This window comes from Haliotis rufescens, unplaced genomic scaffold (genome assembly GCF_023055435.1).
Source record: "Haliotis rufescens isolate VD_foot unplaced genomic scaffold, xgHalRufe1.0.p SCAF_17, whole genome shotgun sequence".
Lineage (NCBI taxonomy): Eukaryota > Metazoa > Mollusca > Gastropoda > Lepetellida > Haliotidae > Haliotis > Haliotis rufescens.
Genome location: NW_025963857.1, coordinates 29,060,383 through 29,087,970, shown reverse-complemented (window position 1 = coordinate 29,087,970; position 27,588 = coordinate 29,060,383). Strand labels below are relative to the sequence as shown.

Sequence of the window (27,588 nt, the reverse complement as noted above, 5' to 3'; positions counted from 1 at the left end):
GTGGACTCCACCAGGAAGTGAATCCCTGTCTACCCCGGGTGCTCGTCCATGTTGCAGTATCTGAAAAGGTAAAACACGAGATCACTGTTGAAAAATATCTTAAATCTTTTGTTTTCGCATTCAATCTAACCAACAATGAATCGTGTCAAAACCTCCAGATTAGAAAACAGTCGACATCAAGGCAAGTTGCACGTCATAAGCCGTGACTTGAAAGTTGAAGTAAGTGTGCCATCTGAAACGTTCTAAACTGCAGGGCAAGTAAACACGAATTCTGGCGGCTAAAATGGAAAAAACAAGAAATGGTTATGCGATGGTGATGTATTTGACACAGGTATCGCATTTGTATATTTTCATGTGTATATTTTCTTTTGCCAAACAGTTTATTAGGTATGTTGAAAAAACTTAATCACATTGTTGTTTATGTGGCATTATTGTGATACCTAAAAACCACGAGTTAATCAGTGATGGTACATGTCGTGTTATTACTCGGGTCACGGACTTAGCATATGAATATTAGAGTTATGTCCCTTTATTAGTGCGTCACAACTCGTATATGTATTTAAATGCAAAATGCTCTATGTGTAAGCATGACTGAAAATGTTTTATGAAAATGTAATCAGGTGCTATCGTTCATTTGCAATGACAAACAATGATGATATATTATATCCAGCAATTCAGCTACACAATAATGTAGTAACAATGAGAGCAAGAGAAATGATATATTGCACACAATCAATTACACCTATATATTGTAACTGACATATTGTATTCGACAAGAGACAAGATTAAAACAGTGGGTATTTTATGTATTCTATTAGTATCACACACACACACACACACACACACACACACACACGCACGCACGCACGCACGCACGCACGCACGCACGCACGCACGCACGCACGCAAACACACACACACACATATGTTCAAAATTCAAGTCACGGCTTATTAAGTGCAAACTACTTTCATGTCGACAATTTACAGACATATTATGTATATATATATATGCAAAATATGTCTTGGCTTGTAGATACAGAGGTACACTAATGCATGTTCACATGCTGAACCACCCGATCCGGGTTCAAGTCGTCTTATAATTTGCCTCGAAAAACCCACTTGAATATAGTTGACTAAAATGGTAATGTAATTGTTGACAACATGATGTATTGATTTTTTGGCATGATCACAGCAAGCATAAAACTTACAACTTACGTCATGGGGTTTCATGAGTATCACGTGATAGAGAATACATCAGGGGAAATAGAACCTAGAGCATGAGAAATAGAGTTAAATTATTGGAAATAGGGAATACGCCATGGGAAATAGAGTTAAATTATCGGAAATAGGGAATACGCCATGGGAAATAGAGAATACATCATGGGTAATAGACAATACATCGTGGGAAATAGAGAATATTTCATGGGAAATAGAGAATGTATATTATGTAAATAGAGAATAAGTTATGGGAAATAGAGAATACATCATGAACATAGAGAATACATCATAGGAAATAGAGATTATATCATGGAAATAGAGATTATATCATGGAACTAGAGAATACGTCATGGGAAATACAGAATACATCATGAACATAGAGAATACATCATAGGAAATAGAGAATACATCATGGGAAATAGAGAATACATCATGGAAATAGAGATTATATCATGGAACTAGAGAATAAATCATGGGAAATACAGAAAACATCATGAACATAGAGAATACATCATGGGAAATAGAGAATACATCATGGGAAGTTTCCGCATACTATGCCCTATCAACTAACTTGACAAAATCGTGTTGAAAACATGACTTAATCATATCATTCATTTCCATCAGAAATAGGCCAAGACAACAACTTTGTAAATATGTTTTGAGCGGCAAGTTTAGCTAACCTAACTACAAACCAAGTGAGCTTATGTCATTGCTCTTTCGCCAAACGTCAGTCGTCTGTCGTGCATCGTCTGTCGTGAGTCGATTTTCAAATTGTTAACGGTTACTTTATTAGGTAATTTTCAGGTAAACGCGCGCGCGTGCGTGTGAGAGTGTGTATGTATGTGCGTGTGTATGTTGTGTGTGTGTGCGTGTGTGCGTGTGTGCGTGTGTGTTGTGTGTCTGTATGTGTTAGTTGTTTAATGCCGCACTAAGCAATATTCCAGCTCCAGCGCACTGGACAGTCGGTCCAATCGTCTATTGCTCTGCAATTCACTGTGCCGACCTGCGTCCCGTGAACACTCCACAACCTTATGACCGTTGATTCCAATTCCGGTTCGCCAACATCATGTTTCTAGTTTTGTCAGCACCATGTGTTTCAGTAATGTGGTAAACGTCTGAGGCATGAATCACTTTGTGTTGCCCTCCCAAATTAAGCTTACACACCGTAGTATAAGTGGAATACTATTGATACAAACGAACAAACCATACAGTTAGAAACACAAGTATGCGTATTAGAATGTTTCATATTCCATGAATCCAATAAAACGAAAACATCACAACATTAAAACAACCACGGCATCAGTATCATCTGTCACCTTAGTTGCCCTATCGTCAAGTGTTGTGCTGATACTACTTAAATGAAGAACGCAGATATTTTATAAACTCATTCACTATTCAAGCTTTGGCCATTTGTGCCTTTATGGTCGTGTAGTTATTGTTAAAACTAAAATTTAGTTATATGAAGGTCTTTAAAGATCAATGTTTCTTTGCCAATTATTGTTTAGTTTGTCAAAGGTTTCACTTACAGATTACAGAAAGATAGTAGCCTATTTATTTCTGCAGGAAACGAATATATTGTATTATGAAATTAGAAGTTGCAAATAGAATTTGAATTATACATGATTTAGTGTACTGTGTCTTTCATACATTATATCTTAACATTGCAGTATCTGTTAAGGTAAAACACTAACATAACTGTTGGAATCTGTTGTTTTCGCATTCATTCTATGCAACACTGACTCGTGCTAAAAGCACTCACAGGTATGCGATATAGTCGACAATAAGGTAAATTGAACTTTGATAACAAAAGTAGCTTGAAAATTCCTCGAGTCCTGACTTGAAGGTTGAAATAAGTTCAACATGTTAAACGATGTTGAATGTACTATCAGGTCGTTTCTAAACGGCATAACCATATATCGCACGTGTTTGTGACACCTGAATTATGCAGTGGTGACAGTGTTTATATTATGGTCGCGGAGTGCATATGGATATTAGAGTCATGTCCCCTTATCAGTAGTTCAGAACATCGCAATGGACACAGGGACTCGTAGCTGTACATGGAGTCAAACTGCTGTATGTTTCAGTATGGCTGAACAGGTTCTACTAATGTAATCAAGTTTGCAGTGATAAACAGTGGTGATAAAGTGAATCCAGCATTTGAACTTCGCAATAATTTAGTACCAATGACACCAAGCGACAATGAATTATTGCACAGGATGAATTATCCTGATATAATCTGATTGATATTAAATACATCGAGATAAAATTTGAAAACAGTGGGAACAAAATTTTTAAATGTATTCGATGTATTTTATGTATGTGTGTGTATATGTATGTATGTATGTAACCACTCATAGATTTGCGATGTAGACATAATGGTCGGCATCAGGTAATGTACACTTCCTTAATGTGTGTGTATCAACATGTGTGTATGTATATGTATATATATATATATATATATATGTGTGTGTGTGTGTGTGTGTGTGTGTGTGTGTGTGTGTGTGTGTGTGTGTGTGTGTGTGTGTGTGTGTGTGTGTGTGTGTGTGTACATGTGTGTCTGAGTGTGTCTCTATGTGTGTGTCGGCATATGTCCTCGTTTAAGACGTATCTTTTGACAAGCATTGAGCATTGGGTACCTATTGTAGATCTGCCTCGAAATACCCAATAGAATATAATAGATTAAAAGTAGTAATGTTAATTATTGATAACATTCTGGTTGACCCTCCTATATGATCACAGGAAGCAATAAAACTAAAGCCATAGAGTGTCATGTGTATCAAAGTCACAGTCAACAAATACTTTACGAGAGCCTGGAAAATGGAGAAAAGAGCATTGGATATACTCAACATACCACGTCTTATAAAATATGGTTTTACTCGTATTGAAGCCAAGGCTAAGTTGGAGGATTTCTTTCCTCCAGAACTGGCTACCGCTAAGAAGCTGACAGACAACCATCTGACCTGTGTCATCTGTACAGAAGTGTTCACAGACCCTGCCACACTTCAGTGTAATCACACATTCTGTAGGTCCGGTCTGCTAAAATATATTAAAACACAGCCTGGAGCTATACAAGACAAGTCCCGAGTTCGAAGTGAGCTGGTTTATATTGACATTTAAACATCTGGCAACTATGGCGCGTGTGCATGAATTTTGTATTCAAAGTTGTGGTATGTGGTTGTGTTTTCTAGAAATTGCATTATTTGTGACACGCTGTGCTTTATGTTCAGATACGTGTAGCGTGTGCAAAGAAGATTGGGAGACAACTCCAGGCACTGTGTGGTGCACCATTTGTGACGATGTCTTTTGTGATGGATGTCTCAAGTTACACAAGAAGATGCCGCTGTCACGTGACCATGAAGTGATTGACTTACGTATCCATAGCAACGAGAAACCAAAGGTACAGCGCTTTATGTGCAGAATTCACAAGGATGAGAAGATAAAACTGTTTTGTAAAGATTGCAGGATGGCAATTTGTACTGTATGCTGCAGTATCAAACACAGGAAGTGTGATGATGTTGAAACCATAGATACAATGACGCCTCTTGTAAAAGAAAGTCTGATAACTGAAACTAGAAACCAAGAGAAAAAAATTGAAACTTACACTGATAATATTTCTTCAACAAATTCGAAAATTGAAAAGCACAGGATATGAAAGACCAAGTTCAGAAAGTACGCATGGCAGCTATAGACGTTCTTCTGAGAAAAGAAAAGAAACTGCTGGATCGTATCGACCAACTCACTGAGATACGTATAGATACGTAAAAGTCCCAAGAGTTTGATCTCCAGATGCTTCAGCAGCGGCATGAGTTCACAGGCAAAGCTGTGACTTCACGTTGTTTAGCAGACATATATGATATATATCAGACTGTGGCTGTAGCATCCAGAGATGAGGACACAAGTGAGGACAAGAGACCAATACCATCCACCATTGTCTTCACACATGACACAGATAAACTGAGGAGATCTGTGGATGAGGTGCAGCTAGGGGAGGTCAAGGTTGTTTGAGGTCTGTGTGACCGAATGTCTTCTCCTGTTCTCCTGCAAACATTTGAGTATTGCAGAAAGGGATACAATATCCCGGGCTTGTTTGATGTTGCAGTATTGGCTGCAGATGGTATCAAGGTAACTGTTGTGGCGGATAGTTTTAATAGTAGACTTCATGCATGTTATACTTCAAACAATAGACTCATCTAGAAATGTCTCCGGCTTCCTACTGGTCCAAGGCGAGTGGCTAAGTTGGGTGGAGCTCGGGCAGCTGTTACTCTGCCAGACACACAACAAATAGCTTTCATCAACTTTAACCCTGAACCTTCTTTACTCTCAACTGTGAAGACAAATAGGAAGTATTATGGGTTAGCCTGTCTGAAGTCTTCACAACTAGTAGCAGGTGGTAAGGACAGACGTGCCTCTGTTGACGTGCTGGATATGAAAGGGAATGTTCTTAAATCTATCAACACAGGTGTGATAAAGAACCCACTTTATATTCATGTCACGAGAAATAACAACTTGATATTCAGTGATGAGGAAGTAAAATCCCTGGTATCTGTGACCAGTGATGGCGAAGTTGTTTTCACCTACACCCCTACAGTAGACTAAGCTCTGAAATGTCCTCGGGGTGTCACAACAGCCAGCACAGGAGACATCCTGCCTGTAGTCAAAGACTCACACAAGGTGATTCAGTGGCAGTTTGTCAGAGATGTTCTCACACAACATGATGGCCTTATGCGTCCTCGTGGTATCTGTGTGGATGATGATGGTTTGCTTTACGTTACCAGCGATGAACATGTCAAAGTATTCACCTTTGCATGGGATTGACTGAAATAGATAGACATGGCTCTGTCATGTAGAAGCTAGCTGTGAGCCACACATACGCTTTATACAAGACTTAATTGATTGCAAATCGCCAAACTGCTTGTAAAACAGTGCTGAATGAACCGGACATGGTAATGTATTACTTGTGGGGACAACGACTGTTGTGTTTGACGTGCGTTTAGAAAGGTTGAGAACACACAGGGAGTGGTGGACAGGTACACTTGCATCTGATTGTTTCAGCATCGCTTCACCCGATCCCCTCATATGACTCCTGCGATAGGACCGCATCCGTGGTAGAGCGTCCGCCCGATCCCCGGTCGCGTTATACCAAAAGACGTCAAAAGATAGTACTTGTTATTACCCTGTCTGGCGCTCGACATTAAGAGGCTAAATATAAAACAAGGACTGATCGGCTCGGAGTCAGTATACTTTGTCTGAGCGGAGTATTCATGTTAAACTCCGGCATGGTATCTCAGTGAGCTATCACTATAAATCGGCATCAGTTCGGACTAGTACAAGCAGACACACACATACGTGCATGTACGTTGCTATATTGCCTGCGATAGTTATTCAATCTGTCCAGAGGTTCGCATTTGGAAGACAAAATCACACTTGAAAGTGAAGAAATGGTTGTAATGATGGCGTCAAATATGTTGTTTTGAAGAATTGAGAGCAAAAAGCGTCAACGGAGTATACTTTATTAGAGAGACGAATAGTTATATTTACACAGTGACCTCGGAAAAGTGGGTTGTCTTTTATACTTGTATGATAAAGATATATGTATGTCCAAGAGCGTGAGTATATAGTCATTACATGCACTACACAGGAAACACTATTGCGTTTATTACTAAAAAGTGAATAAGGGACAGTATCGTTTTCCCTTGTTTATCAGGAAAGATTACATAAGAGGGGATAGATTGGCAAAAATGTCTGACTACCAATAGAAAATCCGTCTCGATCGCGGTCAAGAACAGCTCTACCCTGATTCTTTCAAGTTGAACGTTTCGTCACTCGTCGTAGAATCCAAGAGGTAAATATTCATCCACTGTGACATTATGTCTCGATTTATCACCAAATGTTAGTTCGTAAGGTTTTTTTTAAAGATTGAATTGAGGATGTATAACATTATTCGCATTGATTATCTGTCAAAAGCCCAGCTTGTTGATTATAAACGGAAACACTTTACGTAAAAAGACATTGCGAAACATAAAGTGAAATAACTTTGGTGTACGCTTAGCTGAGATGAATAATAATCAGAGGGACAAAACAAGATATACCGATCGGTTTTTTTTTTGTAATTGAAAATGTAAAGAACTGTTGTTAAGTTTGATCATTTCTATTAAACCATCACTCATTCCTGCAATAGTGTGTAAAACGTCAACTGTGGCTGGCTCAATTTTTGTAAACAAATTCAGTGAAGACTGCTGTAAGAAATGCATTTGCAGCAACATGGCCCCTACCATGTTTGAAATGTTGTAAACAAATTTATTGTTTTTCAAAGATGAGATGTCCGAGATACTCATTACCTCTCGTGTATTATGCGATTTCATTTTTCAAATTTTAAAAAGTTTTAAATCAAATTATTTTTCACAAAAAACAACATGTGGAAGTATAAACTAGGTTTCCATTGCTCCTCAGCATCTATCGCACCCACTTTAAGTTGTTAGAAATTTCCTTTTATGCCAGTACTTAGTACAAATAGAAATTTATCAACATTTACATGAATTTCGAATGACATGTTGTTTGTATTTGTAACTTTCGGTATTAATGGCAATTAATCAATCAATTTAGAGACATGTGAGTATGATTGAACTACTTGTAAATACACAAACCATTTTTAAGTTATTTAAAATGTTTAATGAGCTATTTCAATCCTGTCTTTCCTTATTATTTAAAATGTCTGAGATATAAGTTTATCAGTTTATTGCGACGCCTGTGTTTATTTAGGTGGACTCAGAAAGATATATTTCTGCATTTGATTAACAACATCCACGTATTTGTCCTTTTCATGTGTTTAGTTTACTCAGGTAACACTTGATCGATTCCCGTGTGGTTACTAACTACCACTGCAAACAGTAAGACGTCGTTTGTGGTGGTCATTGGACGAAATATGAAAATCAATTCATTAAAAAATGCAATTAGCACCTTCAAATGTATACATTATCTGTCATCAGTAGTGGCAGAAATTACTGTCCTGTTGAGGAACAGAGTTAGAGACTGAATTGATTTTAACGCCTCTTTGAACATTATGTCAGTTAATATCATGGTGGGACCGCCTCCGTGGTCTAGTGGTAGAGCGTCCGCCCGGAGAGCGGAAGGTCCGGGGTTCGATCCCCGGCCGCGTCATACCAAAAGACGTTAAAAGATGGTACTTGTTGTTACCCTATCTGGCGCTCGGCATAAAGGGACTAAAACAAGGACTGCGTGCGTGCGTGCGTGCGTGCGTGTGTGCGTGAGAGAGAGAGAGAGAGAGAGAGAGAGAGAGAGAGAGAGAGAGAGAGAGAGAGAGAGAGAGAGAGAGAGAGAGACTGCTTGTACTAGCCTAGACCGGGATTCGGGATGTGGTCTGCATAAGGGACGTAACTATGGAAGAACTAGTAAATGTGTTGGTGTTGACATGAGAAATATGATGGAGTTTAAAACTGATTATTCCATATAACAGCGTAGTTACTTTGTTCTATAATTACAAGCTGTCTTCCTTCTTTCTAAGCATATTTTACGCGACACACACACATTCATGATGTAACCATAACGACACTGTGTTCGTCTAGTCAGTATTGATTCAACGTCCGTGCATTAACAGCTGATATGTCGGTGTCGGTGTCATTCAGTGTAAAAGTGTTTACGAGTTGAGGTCAGGTGAAATTGGGTTCAACGTCGCGTTCAAGATTATTGCACTTATATTGCGACGTACGTGCAACTCTCTCTCTCCCCCCCCCCCCCCCCCCCCCCCTCTCTCTCTCTCTCTCTCCATCTCTCTCTCTGTGCTTGCACTAGTCTGAATTCAAGCCGAGTTTATAGTTTAAAATGAATATCCCACTTAGAGGTCGTATCCCGAACCTACCTCTCTAACCTATATAACAGCTGACATCAGACGTCGCTGCTTAAGGTGTAGCGTCTTCATTCATGTCGGATACATACACAGGTATATTGTGTGGGGAGAAACTATGTGCTGAAGGAGTATAATGGACGTTTACCTTGATCGCTGAATTTATTTGTTCCTTGTCATTCTGGAAACAAATAATTAGCTTTGATTCTTTTGGTATCATGTGGGTATTAACCTTGAATACTTGTTTGCATATTGTAACAGAAAATGTTATAACCTCTCTGGCCAATATACACATGGTCACGATAAAACTGATTTCGTGTAACACTGCATCTTTATTATTTGTAACAGTTATGCATTTGTAATTTGCATCCGTTTACATAATGTCAAGGTAAGGCGTGATGCTAGGTAGAAACCGTTGGCATGGTTACAGAACACAAAAATTGCACGCCCACTGGGTGATAGTAATCTAAATTAGAAAGACATGTTTGTTAAATGATATTCAATATATTGAATGCCGATTCTTGGCCAGATTTAATTAACAAAACGGTATATATGGGGGAATTTAGTGGTTTTCAAGAAAAGTTCATTGTTCCCTTCTATTTAATGTATCTCTGTTATCAAAGAGTGAGTGTAGTTTTACGCCGTTTTTAGCAATATTCCATCAATGTCACGGCTGGGGACAACAGAAATGGGCTAAACACAGTGTACCAATGTGGGGAATCGAACCCGGGAACCACTACATATATAAAATGACGAACAAAAGAATCACAGTGACTGGCCAATCACAAATGTAGTATTTATGCAATCGAAAGGTGACCATGAAGAAATATGTTTCAGTGTGAGTTGGCACTTGATGATTTCTCAATTTTCCTGTGTGAAAGTCGGAATGCTATACAAAGTGTGCCTTATGTAAGAGTACTTCTCTGAGAATATTAACAGAATAGTTAGAAAACTACCCTCCCAGTCAATATCAGAAGTTCAGGGGTCTTATACAGACCTTCGGGGAGAGGGAGACAGCTGTAAATTTTGACAGTCTAGTGGACTTTGTGAAGAAAGAGACCAGAAAAGCGCATGACCCCATGTTTGGACAAGAAGCTCTCAGAAAAGACGAGAACACGTGAAAGTGCACTATCTGCAAACAAGACTAAGTTTAGCTTTGCAGCTAAGTGGCAGGTTGGAGTTTTTACCTCTATTATACCAGATTATTGCGAAAACCTGGTTTGTATTTGTGATCCCATGTGCATAATGAAAAATGTCTTTTGACTTGCAGCATTATGAGAAGGTATAATTTCTACAGTTTTCTTGTGGTTAGAATTGACATTTTCTCTGCTAAGAACAACACAACAGCTTCTTTATTCTGTTTATTTCAACAGAAAACGAATAATTTATAAAGTGATTCATTGCAAATATAATTTGAATGTTTCATGATTTACTGTACTGTGTACTGTGTATTTCATATATTATAGTATTTGAACACGGCGCACAGTACTTCACATATGACGTTGTATTGGGAGCATTGTATTTGTTATTCCAATAGTGTTTCGTCACAATAAACTCTCACAACGTGATATATCTGCTGACTGCTCACAATAGATCTGAGAAACTGTGTCACAGTGTACGAGATTCGCGTGCCACGTGATCACATACATTCTCCCCGATGGCTTAAACATGTCACGTGATCATCAGTGTAGCTGAGGCAACAACCAGGAAGTGAAAAACAGTCTACCCCGGGTGCTCGTCCAAGTTGCGTATCTGTAAAGGTAACACAATAGATGTCTGTTGAAATACAATTGGAATATGTTGTTTTCGGATTCATTGCACACAGACTGGTGTTAAAACCACTCATATATTTGAAATATAGTCGACATCAAGGTAAATTGAAGTTCAATAACGAAAGTAGCTTGAACATTCCTCGAGTCCTGACTTGCAGGTTGAAATAAGTGTAACATGTTAACATATGTTGAATGTACAGTTAGGTGTCTTCAAAACGACGTAACCATATATCGCAAGTGTTTGTGAGATCTAGGATCCAAGTGTGAACAGAGTCATGCAGTGGTGATAGTTTATACTAACGTCGCACATTTGTACATGAATAGTAGAGTTATGTTCCTTTATCAGTAGACCATTGTACTGGACACAGGACCCGTAGCTGAACATGGAATCAAAATGGTGTGTGTGTGTGTCTGTGTGTGTGTATATGTATATGTGTTTATAAATGTGTGTGTATACATGTATGTATGTATGTGTGTCTGTATATATATCTCTATATATGTATGTACATGTATGTATGTATGTATGTATGTATGTATGTATGTATGTATGTATGTATGTATGTATGTATGTATGTATGTATGTATGTATGTAATTGAGTGAGTGAGTGAGTGAGTTAAGTTTAACGCCGTTTTTAACAGTATTCCAGTTATATCACGGCGTGTCAGCTTAATGTGGGAGGAAAGCCCGAAGTGATCCAGGTCACAGACGTTTACCACTTCGGTGAAACCCACGAGCACGGGTATGGTGCTGACAAACCTAGAAACATAATCGGGGCGAACCCGGATTCGAACCCACAATCATAGGTTTCTGGCATGCCCAAGGGACGCAACATGTATGTATGTATGTATGTATGTATGTATGTATGTATGTATGTATGTATGTATGTATGTATGTATGTATGTATGTATGTACGTGTGTGTATGAGAGTATGTACGTGTGTGTATGTTTGATTATGCATGTTTGTGTGTGTTTTATTATGATCACTGCAAGAATGGATCATTGGAGATACTTAGCACCATGAAATATATTTTCATAAACTCGTACTGAAGACATAGCTAAGTATGTCAGCTGCTCTGAATCCGTGAAAGTATTTACCTTTGAATAAAGTATAAATATATAAAGCACTTTAGTATAATATTGATTAATGGCAGGTGTAAATTACTGTAATGTATAACTTGCTTTTGAACCATACTGACCTTATGAATGACGTGAGAAATAGCCGAAGAGCTCCAAGAAACCACTGGTAACAGTTTGTTAAATGAAAGGGATAGTTTAACAACGCATCCGGAGAGAACTCCAAACAAGCAGTCATTGTCAGCCTTCATTCACCACCAAATGCGTCACAGACGTAAATGTAAATTGAGGACCGTCAGATAATATTCGTTGCTTTAAGACACAGATTCAGTTCATAATTAAATGAATGTTGAGTTTAGGACAATCGCTTGCAGGTGATTAAGTGGTGAAAAGTTGGCAATCGTGTTTGCAAGCTACAGGAAAAAAACGTCATCGGACAGTGATGAGCATCAAGATAACTGCAGATGACAAACATTTAATGTGCGGTCAGCAAGTGATTCCAGCTATATGATGGCTCTCCTTGGTATAAAGATCATGTGTATCGATCCATGGAGTTTGGAACCATGAGAAGCAGTCCACCAAGTCACCGAGCCTGACCACCCGATCCAATATGTCGCTTCTCACAACAATCATAGGTTGGTGGGGATGAATTCTTACCCCAAAATGCCTACGTTGAAGAACTTAGTGGGTACGGCTTCATGTGCATTAGCGAATCGGGGTGATTCTCGATTTTACAAATTGCTGAGTCAAACCAGCAGTGTAGCATAGACAGTGAAACCTGGTGGATTAGTATGGATGGCACCATCTACAGCCACAGGACAGACCTCATCCGTTGTATGGCAAGGGGTTCTTTATCGTACCTGGGTACTGCCTTAGCCAACTAAAAGTTATGATCTCAGCTTCATGGATCATATGTAGGATGAATTTGAACGTCGTGCCGACCACAACCCCGCAGCACCTCATATACTAGATGCATAAGATTAGTCGTTGGTTTGAATTCCACCAGGCCCACGCACAGCTGGTGTACCAGTGGTTGCTTTAAGGAATGGGAGCATGCTGGTGCTGACTTGGCCAGCCGAGAATCCGGAACTCAGTGCTCAGGAACACGTAAGGGATAACATTCGTGTGCACCAACGTCCTATAGCGCCTCAAAGTCTGGTGACACCACTCATGTCACTTCCTTGTCACAAAGTCATAGCTGTTGAACATAAATCATTGCTATTATTTTGTCCTTAGGTCATGTGATCTTATGGGCTTATTATTCTCCGTAAGTACGAGCTGATTTGTCTCGATTATGTTTCTTGGTTTGTAAGCACCAGGTACCCGTGCTCGTTGTTTTCAGCGAGTTAAACCCAACTCACTCACTCATTCATAATTTATTTTAATATTGTTATACAGTTATGATATTGGGCCGTTTTTGCAAGTGTTTGGGGCCGTTTTGTCTTGAGTTCGTTTGTTGGACTGGGTTTTGCGCATTCCAACAATGTTACAAGTAAGATCTCCTCGACAAATCAGAGAGCACTTTGAACCCGCAGTTCAACGACGGCGACAGGGGACACTCTGAAGCCAGCAAATAAGAAACGGACCATCTGCAGTCGACACGTAAGACAATACAGACAGGTTTGGTTTTCTAAACTTTGCAGCACAAACATATTATGAAGTTATGGCACCATCTGTATATACAGACACATTTATTCAGGTTCTGGGGGCACGGGTGGCCCAGTCGTCTAAGGCGCCGCGATTCGCTCTACCGAGTTGTGTCCCTTTGGGGTGCCAGAAACATATGATTGTGGGTTCGAATCCCGGTTCGTACCGATTATGTTTCTAGGTTTGTCAGCACCATATCCGTGCTCGTGGGTTTCTCTGAGACCTGCATCACTTCGGGCTTTCCTCCCACATTAGCTGACACGCCGCGATATAACTGGAATACTGTTAAAAACGGCGTTAAACCCAACTCACTCACTCACTATTCAGGTTCAAGTGACAGGAATCAGGCCTAGCTGCGAAATCGTAAACTAGGTATTCGATCGATAATGTCCGACATCACTACTGCCTCTGGGCGGTCTGGTAGCCTAGTGGTTAAAGCGTTCGCTCGTCACGCCGAGGACCCGGGTTCGAATCCCGATATGGGTACAATGTGTGAAGCCCATTTCTGGTGTCCCCCGCCGTGATATTGCTGGAATATTGCTAAAAGCGGCGTAAATCCAAACTCACTCACTCACTCACTACTGCCTCTGCTTACATGGTGTATTGTCACAAATACATCGTATCGAAAAAGTAACGTTCTTATAAAGTATGATGCTAATTAGCACTGGATACTATAAGCTCAGCTGGAGCGAACACTGAAGAGGTGAAACTGGGTTTGACATCAGACCAGACCTTGTGTTATCCCCTGAATGCCGAGTGCCAGGTGGTCGAACCACCCTACTCGGGCAGACGCTCCATCCTCTTGTCAACAGAGGCGGTTATTTGTACCCCACAACTTGTGAAATGAAGAAACCGATCATGAGTCATATCAAACATGGTCATCATTGTACAATGTTATCTTCACTTAGAGCTAGTGCTTGTCACACAAAAGACCGACTTCCATTCCCCAAATGTGTGCTTTCTGTTATTGAAATAAACTAACAAGCAGTGAATAACATGGATAATGATGATGAATCCCAATCAGATTCCATGCGTCAAGTGATCACACCCACACCCACACCCACACCCACACCCACACCCACACCCACACCCACACCCACTCCCACTCCCACTCCCACACCCACACCCATAAATAATTTCAAATAACCTCATGTAGATCAGTTTAGTTGTACAACTATGTATAATTTCAATATAGATACAGTTATGCTGGGTGAGAACACTGTTGACAGATCCCAGCTGTTAACGTCAGATTTCATGCGTTACGTGAGCACACAGACACACCCCAAACAACACCAAATAACCTCATATAGATATGTTTAGTTGTATAACTATGTATATATTCAATATAGATACAGTATCGCTGGGTGACAACACCGTTGACAGATCCCAGCTGTTAACGTCAGATTTCATGCGTCAGGTGATCACACACCACCTCCTCCTCGCATAGCAACTTTGTATCACGTGATCATCAGTGACAGGTGACCACAACCAGGAGGTCACTGTCTACCCAAGGGGTCACTGGCGGAAATAATCATCATTTGTGACATTGTCATCTACAGTTGAAGCACGTATTTAGTTATTCTTAAAAAGGCGATGTTCCTTAATTAAAGATCAGTGTTTATTTGTCAGTTATGTATTTAGTTCAAAATAGGTTAAACTTATACAGAGCTATGGTCACAAGTCCTGTCTAAACCGTGTTATGTAAAGTTTGTAGTCAATCATTACTCAATGTGGAATCATATATTACTTGTGATATGTCTTCTTACCACGGTAGACTTATAGCCATGTTCCGATGTAATAATTTCAGACTTGCTGTCGAACTGGGGCTTCACAACAACATCCCATATAATGAACGTGTCTGCACTTTCTGTTTTTCAAAGGGACATAACCATGTAGAAGATGAATTCCATGTTCTTATGATTTGTGACCAGTATTCTAGAGCAAGAAGAAACTCTTTTCCCAAGCGTCTCGTTACCCCTCCCTCCATTGAGAATTTTATAAGACTTATGTCAGCTGAAAACGAACACACTATAAAAGGCTTAGGTAAATTTCTCTCCCAAGTCATGAACATCGAAAGGAAACACAGTGTGGAACGGTAAATCATTATTAAATCTACTCAGCATGCAAATATATATATACAGTATATTTCCATTGTATTATGGGCCGGTGGCCTAAAGTACCGAATAAATTTGTCTGTCTGCCTGTAGTCAATGTATTTCAGCAGGAAACGAGTATTTTGCATGTGTTATAAAATGGAGCATTGCAAATAGAATTTGAATTTGACATGATTTATTGTACTGTGTAATGTGTAGTTCATACGAAGTGGGAAATGTATTGTTTACAGTGCTGCAAACATTGGCATAGTGTTATCAGAGTTATGTCCCTTTATCGGTATTTCGCCATGTCATATTGCATAACTCCAAGCAGTTACACTGCTGTTTTGTTTGTTTTTTGTCGTTGTTGTTTAACGTGGCGCCCAGCGCCAAGTAATATTACGTCGGTTTATAAATAGTCGCGTCTGGACCAGACAATACAGCCATTGACATCATGAGCATCGATCTACGCAATTGGGATACGATGGCATCTAATTACCCACCTCTTTCAAACAACCTTTTAGGCTGCTGCGGACCCATTTTAACTCAGAATGTCCGCGGGTTACGTGATGATTGTGAGACTCACATTCAAATGGTGATATGTATAATGTGAGGAAAAGGGGTATCAAATGTTAAAAGTTTGTTTCATATTCAGGTTAGTGTTAATATATTTGAGTGATATGAGGGGCAGTCGGATAGCCTAGTGGTTAAAGCGTTCGCTCGTCACGCCGAAGACCCGGGTTCGATTCCTGACATGGGTACAATGTGTGAAGCCCATTTCTGGTGTCCCCCGCCGTGATATTGCTGGAATATTGCTAAAAGCGGCGTAAAAAATACTCACTCACTCACTCACTCACTCACTCACTCACAAGTAATATTACCTGTAACGTTTATTTACCTTTATCGGTCCATACTATCTGCAAAATGTTATCTGTTTGTATGTCATTGAAACTACAAGTCACTGTGAGGACAGTCTTCTACTTACATTGTACACGAGTAATGACAGGCAACACCGGGCCATTAGATACAATTAAATCTCCCGTGTTGTCATTCTTACTACTTCATTATGTAGGGCTGTCGGGTAGCCTAGTGGTTAAAGCGTTCGCTCCTCACGCCGAAGACCCGGGTTCGATTCCCGACATGGGTACAATGTGTGAAGCCCATTTTTGGTGTCCCCCGCCGTGATATTGCTGGAATATTGCTAAAAAAGCGGCGTAAAACCATACTCACTCACTCACTTCATTATGTAAAGGGAACAGTAGAGTTGAACACGTACATGTCCCGGAATCTTTCTTCCCTCCACGCCTCTCACTCTCTCACTGAAGCCAAAGCTTGATGTTATGATTTCTTCTCGTGGCGAGTACTTTGCATGTGTTATGAAATGGAGCATTGCAAATAGAATTTGAATTTGACATGATTTATTGTACTGTGCATTGTGTTGTTCATACATATCATCTGAACATGGCGCATAATGTACTTTACGTGTGAGGTGCAGGGGAAGCATTGGACGTCTTATTCCAGTTTTGTTTCTTCAAAATAAACCCTAACAATTTTATATATCTGCACACGTGAGAATCGTGCGTCACGTGATCGGTTACATTTACATCGAGCAACTTTGTGTCACGTGATCATCAGTGTAGGGAGGCAACAACCAGGAAGTGAATGCCTGTCTACCCCCGGTGCTCGTCCATTTGTAAAGGCAAAATACCAGATCATTGATGAAATATAACTTGAATCTTTTCTTTTCGCGTATATTCTACCCAACACCGAATCGTGTTGAAACAACTCATGGATTTAAGATATCGTCGACATCAATGTAAATTGCACTACGATAACGATAACCGGGGACTTATTGTTGATCTGTCTCGGGATAACCACTGGATATGGTAGACCAAAATAGTAAAGTGATCGTTGAAAACATCTATTAAGATCACAGCAAGCCTAAACCGTAAGTCATGGAGTATCATGACTTTTGACGTCACAGTTAACTTGAAAACAGCGTGTGAAATAGAGAATAGAGCATGGGAGATACCAAGTCCCATCACATTTGTTTTCATTTTAAACACTCGTATTGAAGCCATATCTTAGTCAGACGATTTGGGGGGGGGGGGGGGATTGCCAGGTGGAAAATTATGAAACATTTATACATTCAGCAACTATGGTTAGTATAGATACAAAATATATACTCAGCAACAAAGGTTCCAGTGAATCCAGTGTTGAAAAAAAGTTCCTGTTGATCCAGTGTTGAAAACAACTTAATATACAATATGACATGACATACGACATTTGAACAACAGGCAGACTTCAGTGAAATTAATTTTTGTTTGGGGTTAACATTTCATATATTTGCCTTCATTTTGCTGTATTAAAATTACAATGGGTAATATATATAAAATACAGCACTCATCGAGTGTTGAAATATTTGATATCAAAAGACTGGAGGATAACATTCTGTATTGTATGTACATTGCATTTTGAGGTTCTTTTAAGCAAAAACGACCATGCTGTATCACTGACCATACAAAACACACAGATATATCAACACCTGATGTCGGTCTGTCGGTTTATGTATTTCAGCAGGAAACGATTTCATTGTGTGATACAATGGGGCACTGCAAAATAAATTTGACTTTACATGATTCGTTCTACTGTGTACTGTATATTTCCTACATACTATCTGAACATGGCTCAGAACGAACTTCACATATGAGCTGCAGTGGGAGCAGTGTACTAGTTATAATTCAAAACTTGTTTCTCTACATATCCTCTGTCAATGTGATAGCTTACAATCGATCTGAGAAACTGCGTCACAGTGTACGCGTATCACGTGATCACATGCATTCTCCCCGACGGCTTGATCATGTCACGTGATCATCAATACAGGGAGGCGACAACAGGGAAGTAAGACGTTGTCTACCCCGGGTGCTCGTCCATGTTGCAGTATCTGTAAAGGTAAAACACTAGGTCGCTGTTGAAAAATAACTTGATTCTTCTGTTTTCGCAATCAGTCTACCCAACACGTAAAGGTGATGACACGACTCATAGATTTGAGATATGTTAGACTTGAGGTAAATTGCCCTTCGATAACGAAAGTAACTGCAAAAACCCCGTCCAGCAGGTTGAAGCAGAGACCATAAAGAAGCAGTTTATCATAAACCATCAGCTACGGTCTGGTATGTAACACCCCGACACCCTACTGTTACACCTCCCCCCCCCCCCCCCCCCCCCCCTGTACCGCTGCAGATGCGCAATAGAAGCACAGACTTTCGCAACTAACCATTCTGGTAGCCAAGTAAACAATATAACATCATATCCGGGGCTAGAGTTCATTCCCTTAGCCGATATTGCTTCAATCACCACCAGCGAAATCCAAAAAAATGACGACTCCTAGCAGATTACAATGATTTTTGTCTCATCTCTCATTCGCACACTACTACCAGGGGTTGGTTTCGGATGACTCTTGGTCTGAAGAGAATAACAGCGATGTTACCGCTAACAAGTCGTCGGTAATATCTCCAAAAAAGTTTCAATCAAAGGAAAAGATCGGAAAAGAAAACACGACGACTGTCTACCAGTAACGGTTTTCGAGGACATGTTTAGAAAAAAGCATAACCGATCCAATATCAAAAGAATTAAACAATTTATTCTATTTTAAAGAATATCAGAAATATGTATTATTTTATGATACAATTGTATAACTATTATAAATAAACAAAGTTACAAAATCTGCAATGAACTCCACATAAAAATACGATTCGGTAAACTCAGGAATTGTACATAAAACTGAAGCAAGACAGATGTTACAGTTAACCATATTCCCGATGTTCACAAAAAATATCTCCAGATAAGTTTCATATCATATAATAAATCCAGGCTAGATTTACTTGCTGATATGCATGTCCACTGGCTGGTGAACATGCTTTACTGTTAGCCAGAAAAAAACATTTGCCTTTATATCATGTAAATTCTGTACTAGTAAATAATTCTAATAGTTGCAATGAATCAAAATCTAACATTTACTAAAAGCGTTGTTAAATGAACTTCTGATGTGACCGAGAATGCCCTTCGCAAGTAATCAAATGTTTTCAGTTAATGCCAGTTTGGGGCTTGCGCTTTTCATGTGATTTCCCGGAGGAGATAATCTTTTAAAGGGAGGCTACTCATAAATTCGATTGCAGACGACGGTTGTAATCATCGTTATTTAATAATAGCCGAATAGTTTGAATAGTTCAGCAATACGAATAATTAGGTCTTTCGGGTATAACAGTATAGCTTCAACAAGCATGGCACCAGATAAGTTCATTATACAAATATTTCAATGGATTTTTTTTATCTGTATGATGATTTCATTGTTGTCTTAATACACAAAGTCAGTAGTACTTTGATCATGATTGTGTTTAGACCCACATCATATAGCTTATAATTTATATTAACACGGTATAAAAAGATAAATTAATTGTAGCCATGATTAATAAAGAAAAAATCTACAGAAAATAACATAAATAGTGATCGTCTAAATATGTACAGTTTTCTTCAGTGCGCCATGTGATAGAAACCTAACTGAAACAAAGTTGATAGGTATGTTAAACTTACAAAGAGATGATGAATACAATGGTAAAAATAAAATAAAAACAGATCTTCAAAACTGTAATTCCGATATCACTAAAAATTAGAAACTTTGTAGAATGTTTCAAAAGATATATTTTGATCACAATCACAGACAAAATGCATGTTATGTCGTCTTCGATATGGTAATTTAACTATAGATATATGACTGAAATCATAAATAATAACACCTAAATATTTTTGGTACCAAGCAAAAGGGTAAATCTGACTGAATGTAAAAATATTTATTTCAGGACCGATAATAGAAATAATTTCAGAAACATTCAGATTTAGTTGCATTTCTGGAGTCAAAATCAGAAATTTCGCGACCGCCCCATTTGTTAATGGCACTAAACTAATCATTAACACATCTTCTTTTTATACACCTCGGTAACCAAGGACGTTCACTGAGAATTAGTGGCAGTTATAGAAAAGCACAGTCTGCACTTTTGACGATTTTACATGTGCGCCATTATTGCTCACTCAGACTAAGACAAAGCGTGAACACATTCATCGAATACAATGACAACGATATGCTTCAGAGCACCAACAAGTATCAGTTGTAATGTTGACAATGTTTAGAAATACATGAGCGTATATATATATATTTTAAAATATATCCTTTAGCATAGAAAAAAATGACGATAACGATGACCGCAGTGAACGCGTTTCCGCTGTGATGCGCAGTACAAGCCGTAGCGCTGACGGTTTCGCGGCTGGAGGGATGTCCCTCTGTTTTATGGTCTCTGGCTGAACTATGTGTGATATGTGAATTGACTTCCGAAAACAACGTATCAATAAGTTTGTATATATCACGTATTTGTGAGTTATGCATATGCATATTAGAGTTATGCCGAATATAGAATCGTGCCCCTCTCGAAGGTTCATATTGGCGTATGAACACGAGAACTGTTTCAAACAAGAAGGATAACTCTACCCGCGTCATCGAGGTGGAATATTGCTTAGTGTCGCGTTATACAACTAACAAGCTTTAATATTCAAAGCTCGTTCAGAAAAAAAAGAAGATATACAATCTCATCAACTACTGTAAAAAGATGTTGCTGAGTACAAAGTATGCGCTGGAATAACATAAATGTAATTGTGTGGGAGTGACATTCCTATAAACCTGAATATATATACCTCATTAGGGTAATTTACCACCCAAAATATTTATTACATTACAATTTCCAATCAGTAAACGATAGCTTTCATCGAGAGATTTCCTTTACAAATTTCCACATACAATGTTATTCGTTCGAATCTTATAAATATTTTCGTTGATGATTTGTGGTATACCGTCATCATCTCAATGTTGTGAATACATTTTGAGGAATCGATTTTTTTTCTAGCAACCTATGTTTTCTTGTTCAGTTATCAATTGTTAATGTAATAAAGGTATGTGGTACGGAACTGAAATGACACGGAGGTGTGTATAGGGGTATGTAAGAGAACCAGATAATCACCAAAATATGTATTTATAGCAAATAAATCCCCTTAAAATATGTTACTACTACCAAGCAAATGATATTTTGATATTTATAATCCATTTACATGAAAAAGACATTCTTTAAAAGCATTGTGATTTATCGGCGCGTCTGTAGCCTAGTGGTACACTCAGAGGATACTTAAAACTAAAATGTCACAGAATATTACAACAGCTATCTGATATGCCCAGGTTAACATTATTTACCAGAAACAAAACAGGAAGACAATTTGCTCCCAGGTACATTCCGGAAACCTTTCGGGATTCAAATATTTTTTAATATGTTTCATACTTATTTGAACAAGATGCACCCCACAAATTTTGACAATTTTGGGGGAAGGTTTCCGGAAGGTATCCGGAAAACGGAACCTACTCTTTTGTTGCTGTGTTTGAAAATTACAACTATGGTAGACCTACCCGTTCCTTGAGTATAAAGAAGCATTATGCATTGAATACCAGTTTTCATCACTGGCCTCGAAGGATCCTTGGGCAACGAAATTGATATTTAATGTACAGCCAAGATCATAGGATCACTTCACGAAACGTTTATTATGATTCTGTGAAATGTGTAGATGAGCGTTAATAATGATATGTAACATGTTATATTATTAGACAGTGATATTCAAGGAGAAAAGTAACATAGTCATACCGTCCAAATATGTCAGTGTAACTGTAACCGGCTGCTAGCTTTCTTTTGCAAAAAGAACAAAGCTGATACAATGGCCAAGACAAAGTAAACCATTGCATACAACACAAATCTGTGAGATGCCATTGTAATAACACATTAAGTTCATCGATCAAGATTAAAATAGGAATAAAATTGATTTGATTTATTTGCTGTATTGTTTAAGGTAATTATGATGTCAGCAAGCATTACCTTTTGGAAGGGGTGACTATTAAATTAATAAATGATGGAGACAATATTTAAAATAACAGAACTAGGGCTTATGCCACAACAAAAATATTTTTTGAACAAACTTGTATTGAAGTTATAGCCTAATCAGTTAATTTCTTTCCATCAGAAATGGCCACAGCTAAGAAGCTGACAGACAACCACCTCACCTGTGGCATTTGCACGGAGGTGTTCAGAGACCCTGCCACACTTCAGTGTAATCATACATTCTGTAAGTGCTGTCTTCTGAAATACACCAAAACACAGACTGAAGCAACGCAAGCTAAGTCCATCCGATGTCCCTCCTGTAGACAAATGACGAAGGTTGCCATCCCTGATAGTCCAGTAGAGGAATGGATCAGTCAGCTGAAACCAAGCCACGTCATACAGGGGCTAATGGACGACTTTGGAGAAGAGGCCCGAGGTATACTACCGTAGGATTCTTTATATCCTTTTCATTGCAATTATCTCTAATATACCTACATTGTAACGTTTGACCTAATGAAGGAAAGGGTTTGAAAAGCATTGGTATATATTCCTCTTTCTCTCGTAGACGTTATTACAGTACTTTCAGATATTCATTTTGTGCTATATAGGTATTGATTGCTGCATGGTTTGCAAAAGAGAAGGGGAGATTACTCCTGCTACGTCCTGGTGTGCCACTTGTTCTGACAGCTTCTGTGATAGATGCCTCAAGGTACACAGGAATATGTCATTGTCTAGTGATCACGAAGTGGTAGATTTATCTAAGAAGGGCCAAGGAAAATGCAAACGACATTTCATGTGTAAAATCCACAGAGACAAACAGATAGAGCTCTTTTGTAAAGACTGTACTATTCCAATTTGTACTTTATGCTGCAGCATAAACCACAGGAAATGTGATGATGTTGTTACCATAGATAGTATGGCCACACTAGTGAAAGAACACATGACCAAAGAAACAATGAAGCTGAAGGACAAAATGAAACTCAAAACTGACAATATTTCATCTGCAGAATCTTCAATAAAAAAGATAACGGAAAATGCCAGTTCTGTGAGATGTGAAATACAAAAAGTTCGCAGGGAAGCTGTGCATTATCTTATGAGGAAAGAACAACTCCTACTCGACCAGGTTGACAGATTCGAGGAGGACAATGTTAAAAACTGGAACAGGTTCATCCAATCAGAGGAGATTGACCTTCAGATGTACCAACAACAGATAAAGATCACAACCAATGCTGTTACATCAGACTGCGATGAAGATATGTATGCCCTATATAAGCAAGCAGATATTACATCTACAGATCAAATTAAAATATTGAAAAAGGATGTAAAGAGACCGACCCGACACAGGATCTCATTCAGACAGAATGAGGAAATATTTTTGACACTGAATAACCTAAACCTTGGTGATGTTAAGAATCGTTCGGGCATATTTAATTTTTCCTTTTTGTTTAAAAGGTGATCACCTGCTTGACAGAGCTGTTAGAATCTACATCACAACTTCACTACGTTAGGCATCTGCTAAACTGGTGCCTTTTACTATTCTACATTTTACTTCTCTGGAGTATAACGAATAAGACGTTAAATATTTAATTGAGTCACTTTCTGTGCACATCAGATTTCATGAAGATGAGAAGATCAAACTATTTTGTAAAGATTGCAAGATGGGAATTTACACTGTGTGTCGTAGTATCAAAACGTGCTAACCATTGACACCATGACGCGTCATAGCAGACTTAATGTCACATTGTGATACTTCGACCTTTTTCTTAAATGTTCTATACGTTTAAGTTATTTGTGTTGAAAACCGGAAGACGTGTCAACTGTAGTTTGTTTTGTGGCTGTGCTTCTTTGTCAATCAGCCAAATGTTACCCAACCATTAATTCCCTTTCCATAGCTTCCCGTCGTGTATTTATCGTTTCATTGTATATATGTTGTGTACTTAATGTTCTGGTACAGTGTCGTGGTACAGGTATTATCCTCATTGTGTATTTGTCGTTTACTGTGTATATGTTGTGTATTAATGTTCGGGCACTGTGTTACATGTTAGGTATGTAATGAGTTTATGGATGTGGCGTCCACAGATGAAGACAGTGAGGACAAGAGACCAGTATCATCCAGCGCTCTCTTGACACGTGACAGACAAATTGAAGAGCTAAGTTATAGGAGGTCTCCTCCCTTGCAAAAAGTTTACTGTGTCAGAGTTATTAAGTCACGTGTGTGATGTTGCAAGATAGACTGTGACAGACCATGTTTGACTCCTGTTGACATAATGGAGATAAAAGTGACACTACTTACACAGGTGTGGCAAGGAAGCAATTTTACATTCATGTTACGAGAAGTACCAATGTGATAGTCAGGGAAGGGCAGTAACATTGTTCATGTGACCAGTTAAGACAAAACTCCTACGCTCCCACAGGAGACAAAACTCAGCTCAGGAGAAATCATGTATGTTGACAGCAGCGCCCACAAGGTGATTCAAGAATCGGGGCAGTTTGTCAGAGATGTTTTCACAAATGATGGCACAGAGAATCCTCGCGGTATCTCCCTAGATGAACAAGATCTGCTGTATGCCAGCAGCAATCAGTGTCTGAAGGTATTTAGAGTTGAATAGTAGATTAATGAATCATATAATTGACTGGTGGAAGATGAAAACTACTGTATGCAAAACCTGCTTGTGAACCATACAGATTGTATACAAGACTTTGTGACAGATTAAGCGCAAGTATCTATGAGAAATCACAGGAGGTATACAATTGTGTAAAAATAAAAATTACGAAAATAGTTGCAGATCTATAGCGTATCAATAAGGGATTGTAATATAAGGTTGATCGTAACAGTAATGATTGACGCGGTCGAAGCACGCTCGCAACCTGATATCGATATATTTATGTAATTGTTGCAATTTGGCTGTCATCGATGTATACGCAGTTCCATGTACGCGAGTGGAGGAGTGAGTTTGGTATAACGCTTCTTTGAGTAGTATTACCGCAATGTCACAGCATATCAGCTTCATATAGGAGGAACGCCCTAAGCGATACAGGTCGTTTGGCAGTTTGTTGCCCATGAACGTGTTCAGCGCTGACGAAACAAAAATCATAACTAGTACTAATCGGGGATTTGATCTGACTTAACACGGGGTTGTGGCACGCCTAATGGACATAATCGCATAAGCTTATGAATAAATAAATTACGAATGGTACGAACCCCTTTCTCTTTTGCATTATTTAATTGTTGTTTTGAGCGACATGGCTCATTGGCGTTGATAGAACTACTATACTGTTCACGATCAAAGAACCATTAAACCCAAGTCATTTACACATATCCTTAAAAGGATTTTGAAGAGGTATTCCCCTCAGACTTCGATTTTGTTATCTAACGAATACATAAATGATGCCAGTACTTCACATTGTCTATATTTGTTTTATTATTAGACTAAACTGTCAGTCTAAAACTAGGATGTGAAAGATCTATCTCGAGTTTGTTTTTTATTTAAAAAAACAACCGAAAATATTATCGGGACAGATCAATGACGAAGGAGTTGTTTGTTTTGTTATTTTTAACGCTGCATTCAGCAATATTTCAGCTGTATACACATATCATAGTTCAAAAATGCGTCATATGATATATGACGTTGATATACGCCGGCTTTCATTCACAAGTTTTAGTTGATAAACATTATGTATTAAGCGCTAAGACTACGTTCGTGTTCCACCCGAAGTCTATAATCAGTCGGTGTTGCCTTTATTCCCAAGATCCATTTTTTAAGCGTTATGTGCTAATCGTTAAGACTAAATGTCTGGCGAGAGAAATAAACATTACTCCATGATAACAAGCTCTCCGAGAAAACCTTATTTATGTGATTTTAGTCATTTCTGCATACTCATGTCTTTCAAAATTGCGAGGTAATCTCTAAATTCAGATAGGTATTGTGTAGGTATTGTTTAACTTAGTTATAATTGAACATGCGACCATATCATGACCTCTAAAAACATCAGTACGATGGTATAAATAACGGCCTTTATTCGTGGTACCTCATTGATCAGTTACACCGAAGAAAGACTGGCCACTAATAGATGCTCCTCTTGGTTGTTTTAAGATAAGACATGTTCACTTCATATATATTGTATGTTCTTTCACTATATTCCTTTTTATCTGTTTTCTATTGCCTTCTATGTGCTTAGGTCCTTTGAATATAATCAACATTTTAAATTAGGCATTATTGATTAAGGTAACAAGTGAAGTTATTATTATAGTTAGGTTAGATCATGTAGCACTAGACAATAAAACAATATGGTGTATATTAAAATAGTGTAAAATATAATATAATAACGTTCATACATTGGTTCAGCAAATTAAAGTTACACATAATCGGGCTCGTGAAAGCAAAGTAATTCTTGTGCACCTGTTGTCAATCTTATATATTTTTGAATTTTTGCAATCAAATGTAAATGAATGTATCCTTTAAAAAATTACTGTGTGTGTTCAAATCATATGATTCAAACTACCATGGATGTAATTAATGTTTAAACAGCCTACTTATGCAGCGATGTAACCATACTGTACACGCAAAACCCGTGAGCGCACATAACACTTGTTCTTTTATTCATTTGCTCATGTATTGCTATATTTTCATTATTCTTAAGGTCTTTATATGTATACATTGTACACATTCAATGACATGCCGTTCGGCATATGACTTTTGGTTTTTAACGGTAGTTTGATATAAAAACATGTGGTCATATTATGTAACAAGAAGATTGAAATTTTATATTAATATTTGTGTATTTTTATTATTCGGTTTAAGTTATATTCTGTAAGGTTGGATTAAAGTAAAGCTTATCATTACGTTCTTCATAAATATCAAAGATCATGTATGATTATGTTAGTAATTGGTAAGATATTTATTAATATATGTGTATTCTTATTATTCGGTTTAAGTTATCTTCTGCTGGATGTA

At 38.4% G+C, this 27,588-nt stretch overlaps 2 protein-coding genes across 3 annotated transcripts in view; both read left to right on the top strand.

Annotated features, from left to right (window-relative positions):
• LOC124119675 (transcription intermediary factor 1-beta-like) lies at positions 1-27,401 on the top strand. Of its 2 annotated transcripts, none has more exons than XM_048397845.1 (3): positions 1-68; positions 22,776-23,069; positions 23,242-27,401. In XM_048397845.1, exons 2-3 carry the CDS (start codon positions 22,778-22,780, stop codon positions 24,087-24,089), a joined length of 1,140 nt encoding a protein of 379 aa, XP_048253802.1. In that variant the 5' UTR covers positions 1-68; positions 22,776-22,777; the 3' UTR covers positions 24,090-27,401. The 2 variants fall into 2 exon arrangements, with proteins under 2 accessions (XP_048253802.1, XP_046338222.2); XM_046482266.2 differs by lacking the exon at positions 1-68 and adding an exon at positions 18,560-18,617.
• Positions 10,667-27,588, top strand: part of LOC124119667 (protein wech-like) — a 29,720-nt gene continuing 12,798 nt past the window's right edge. Inside the window, exon 1 of the mRNA XM_048397831.1 lies at positions 10,667-10,838. The gene's annotated coding sequence lies outside the window, so the exon portion shown is untranslated. The remainder of the gene's footprint in view (positions 10,839-27,588) is intronic.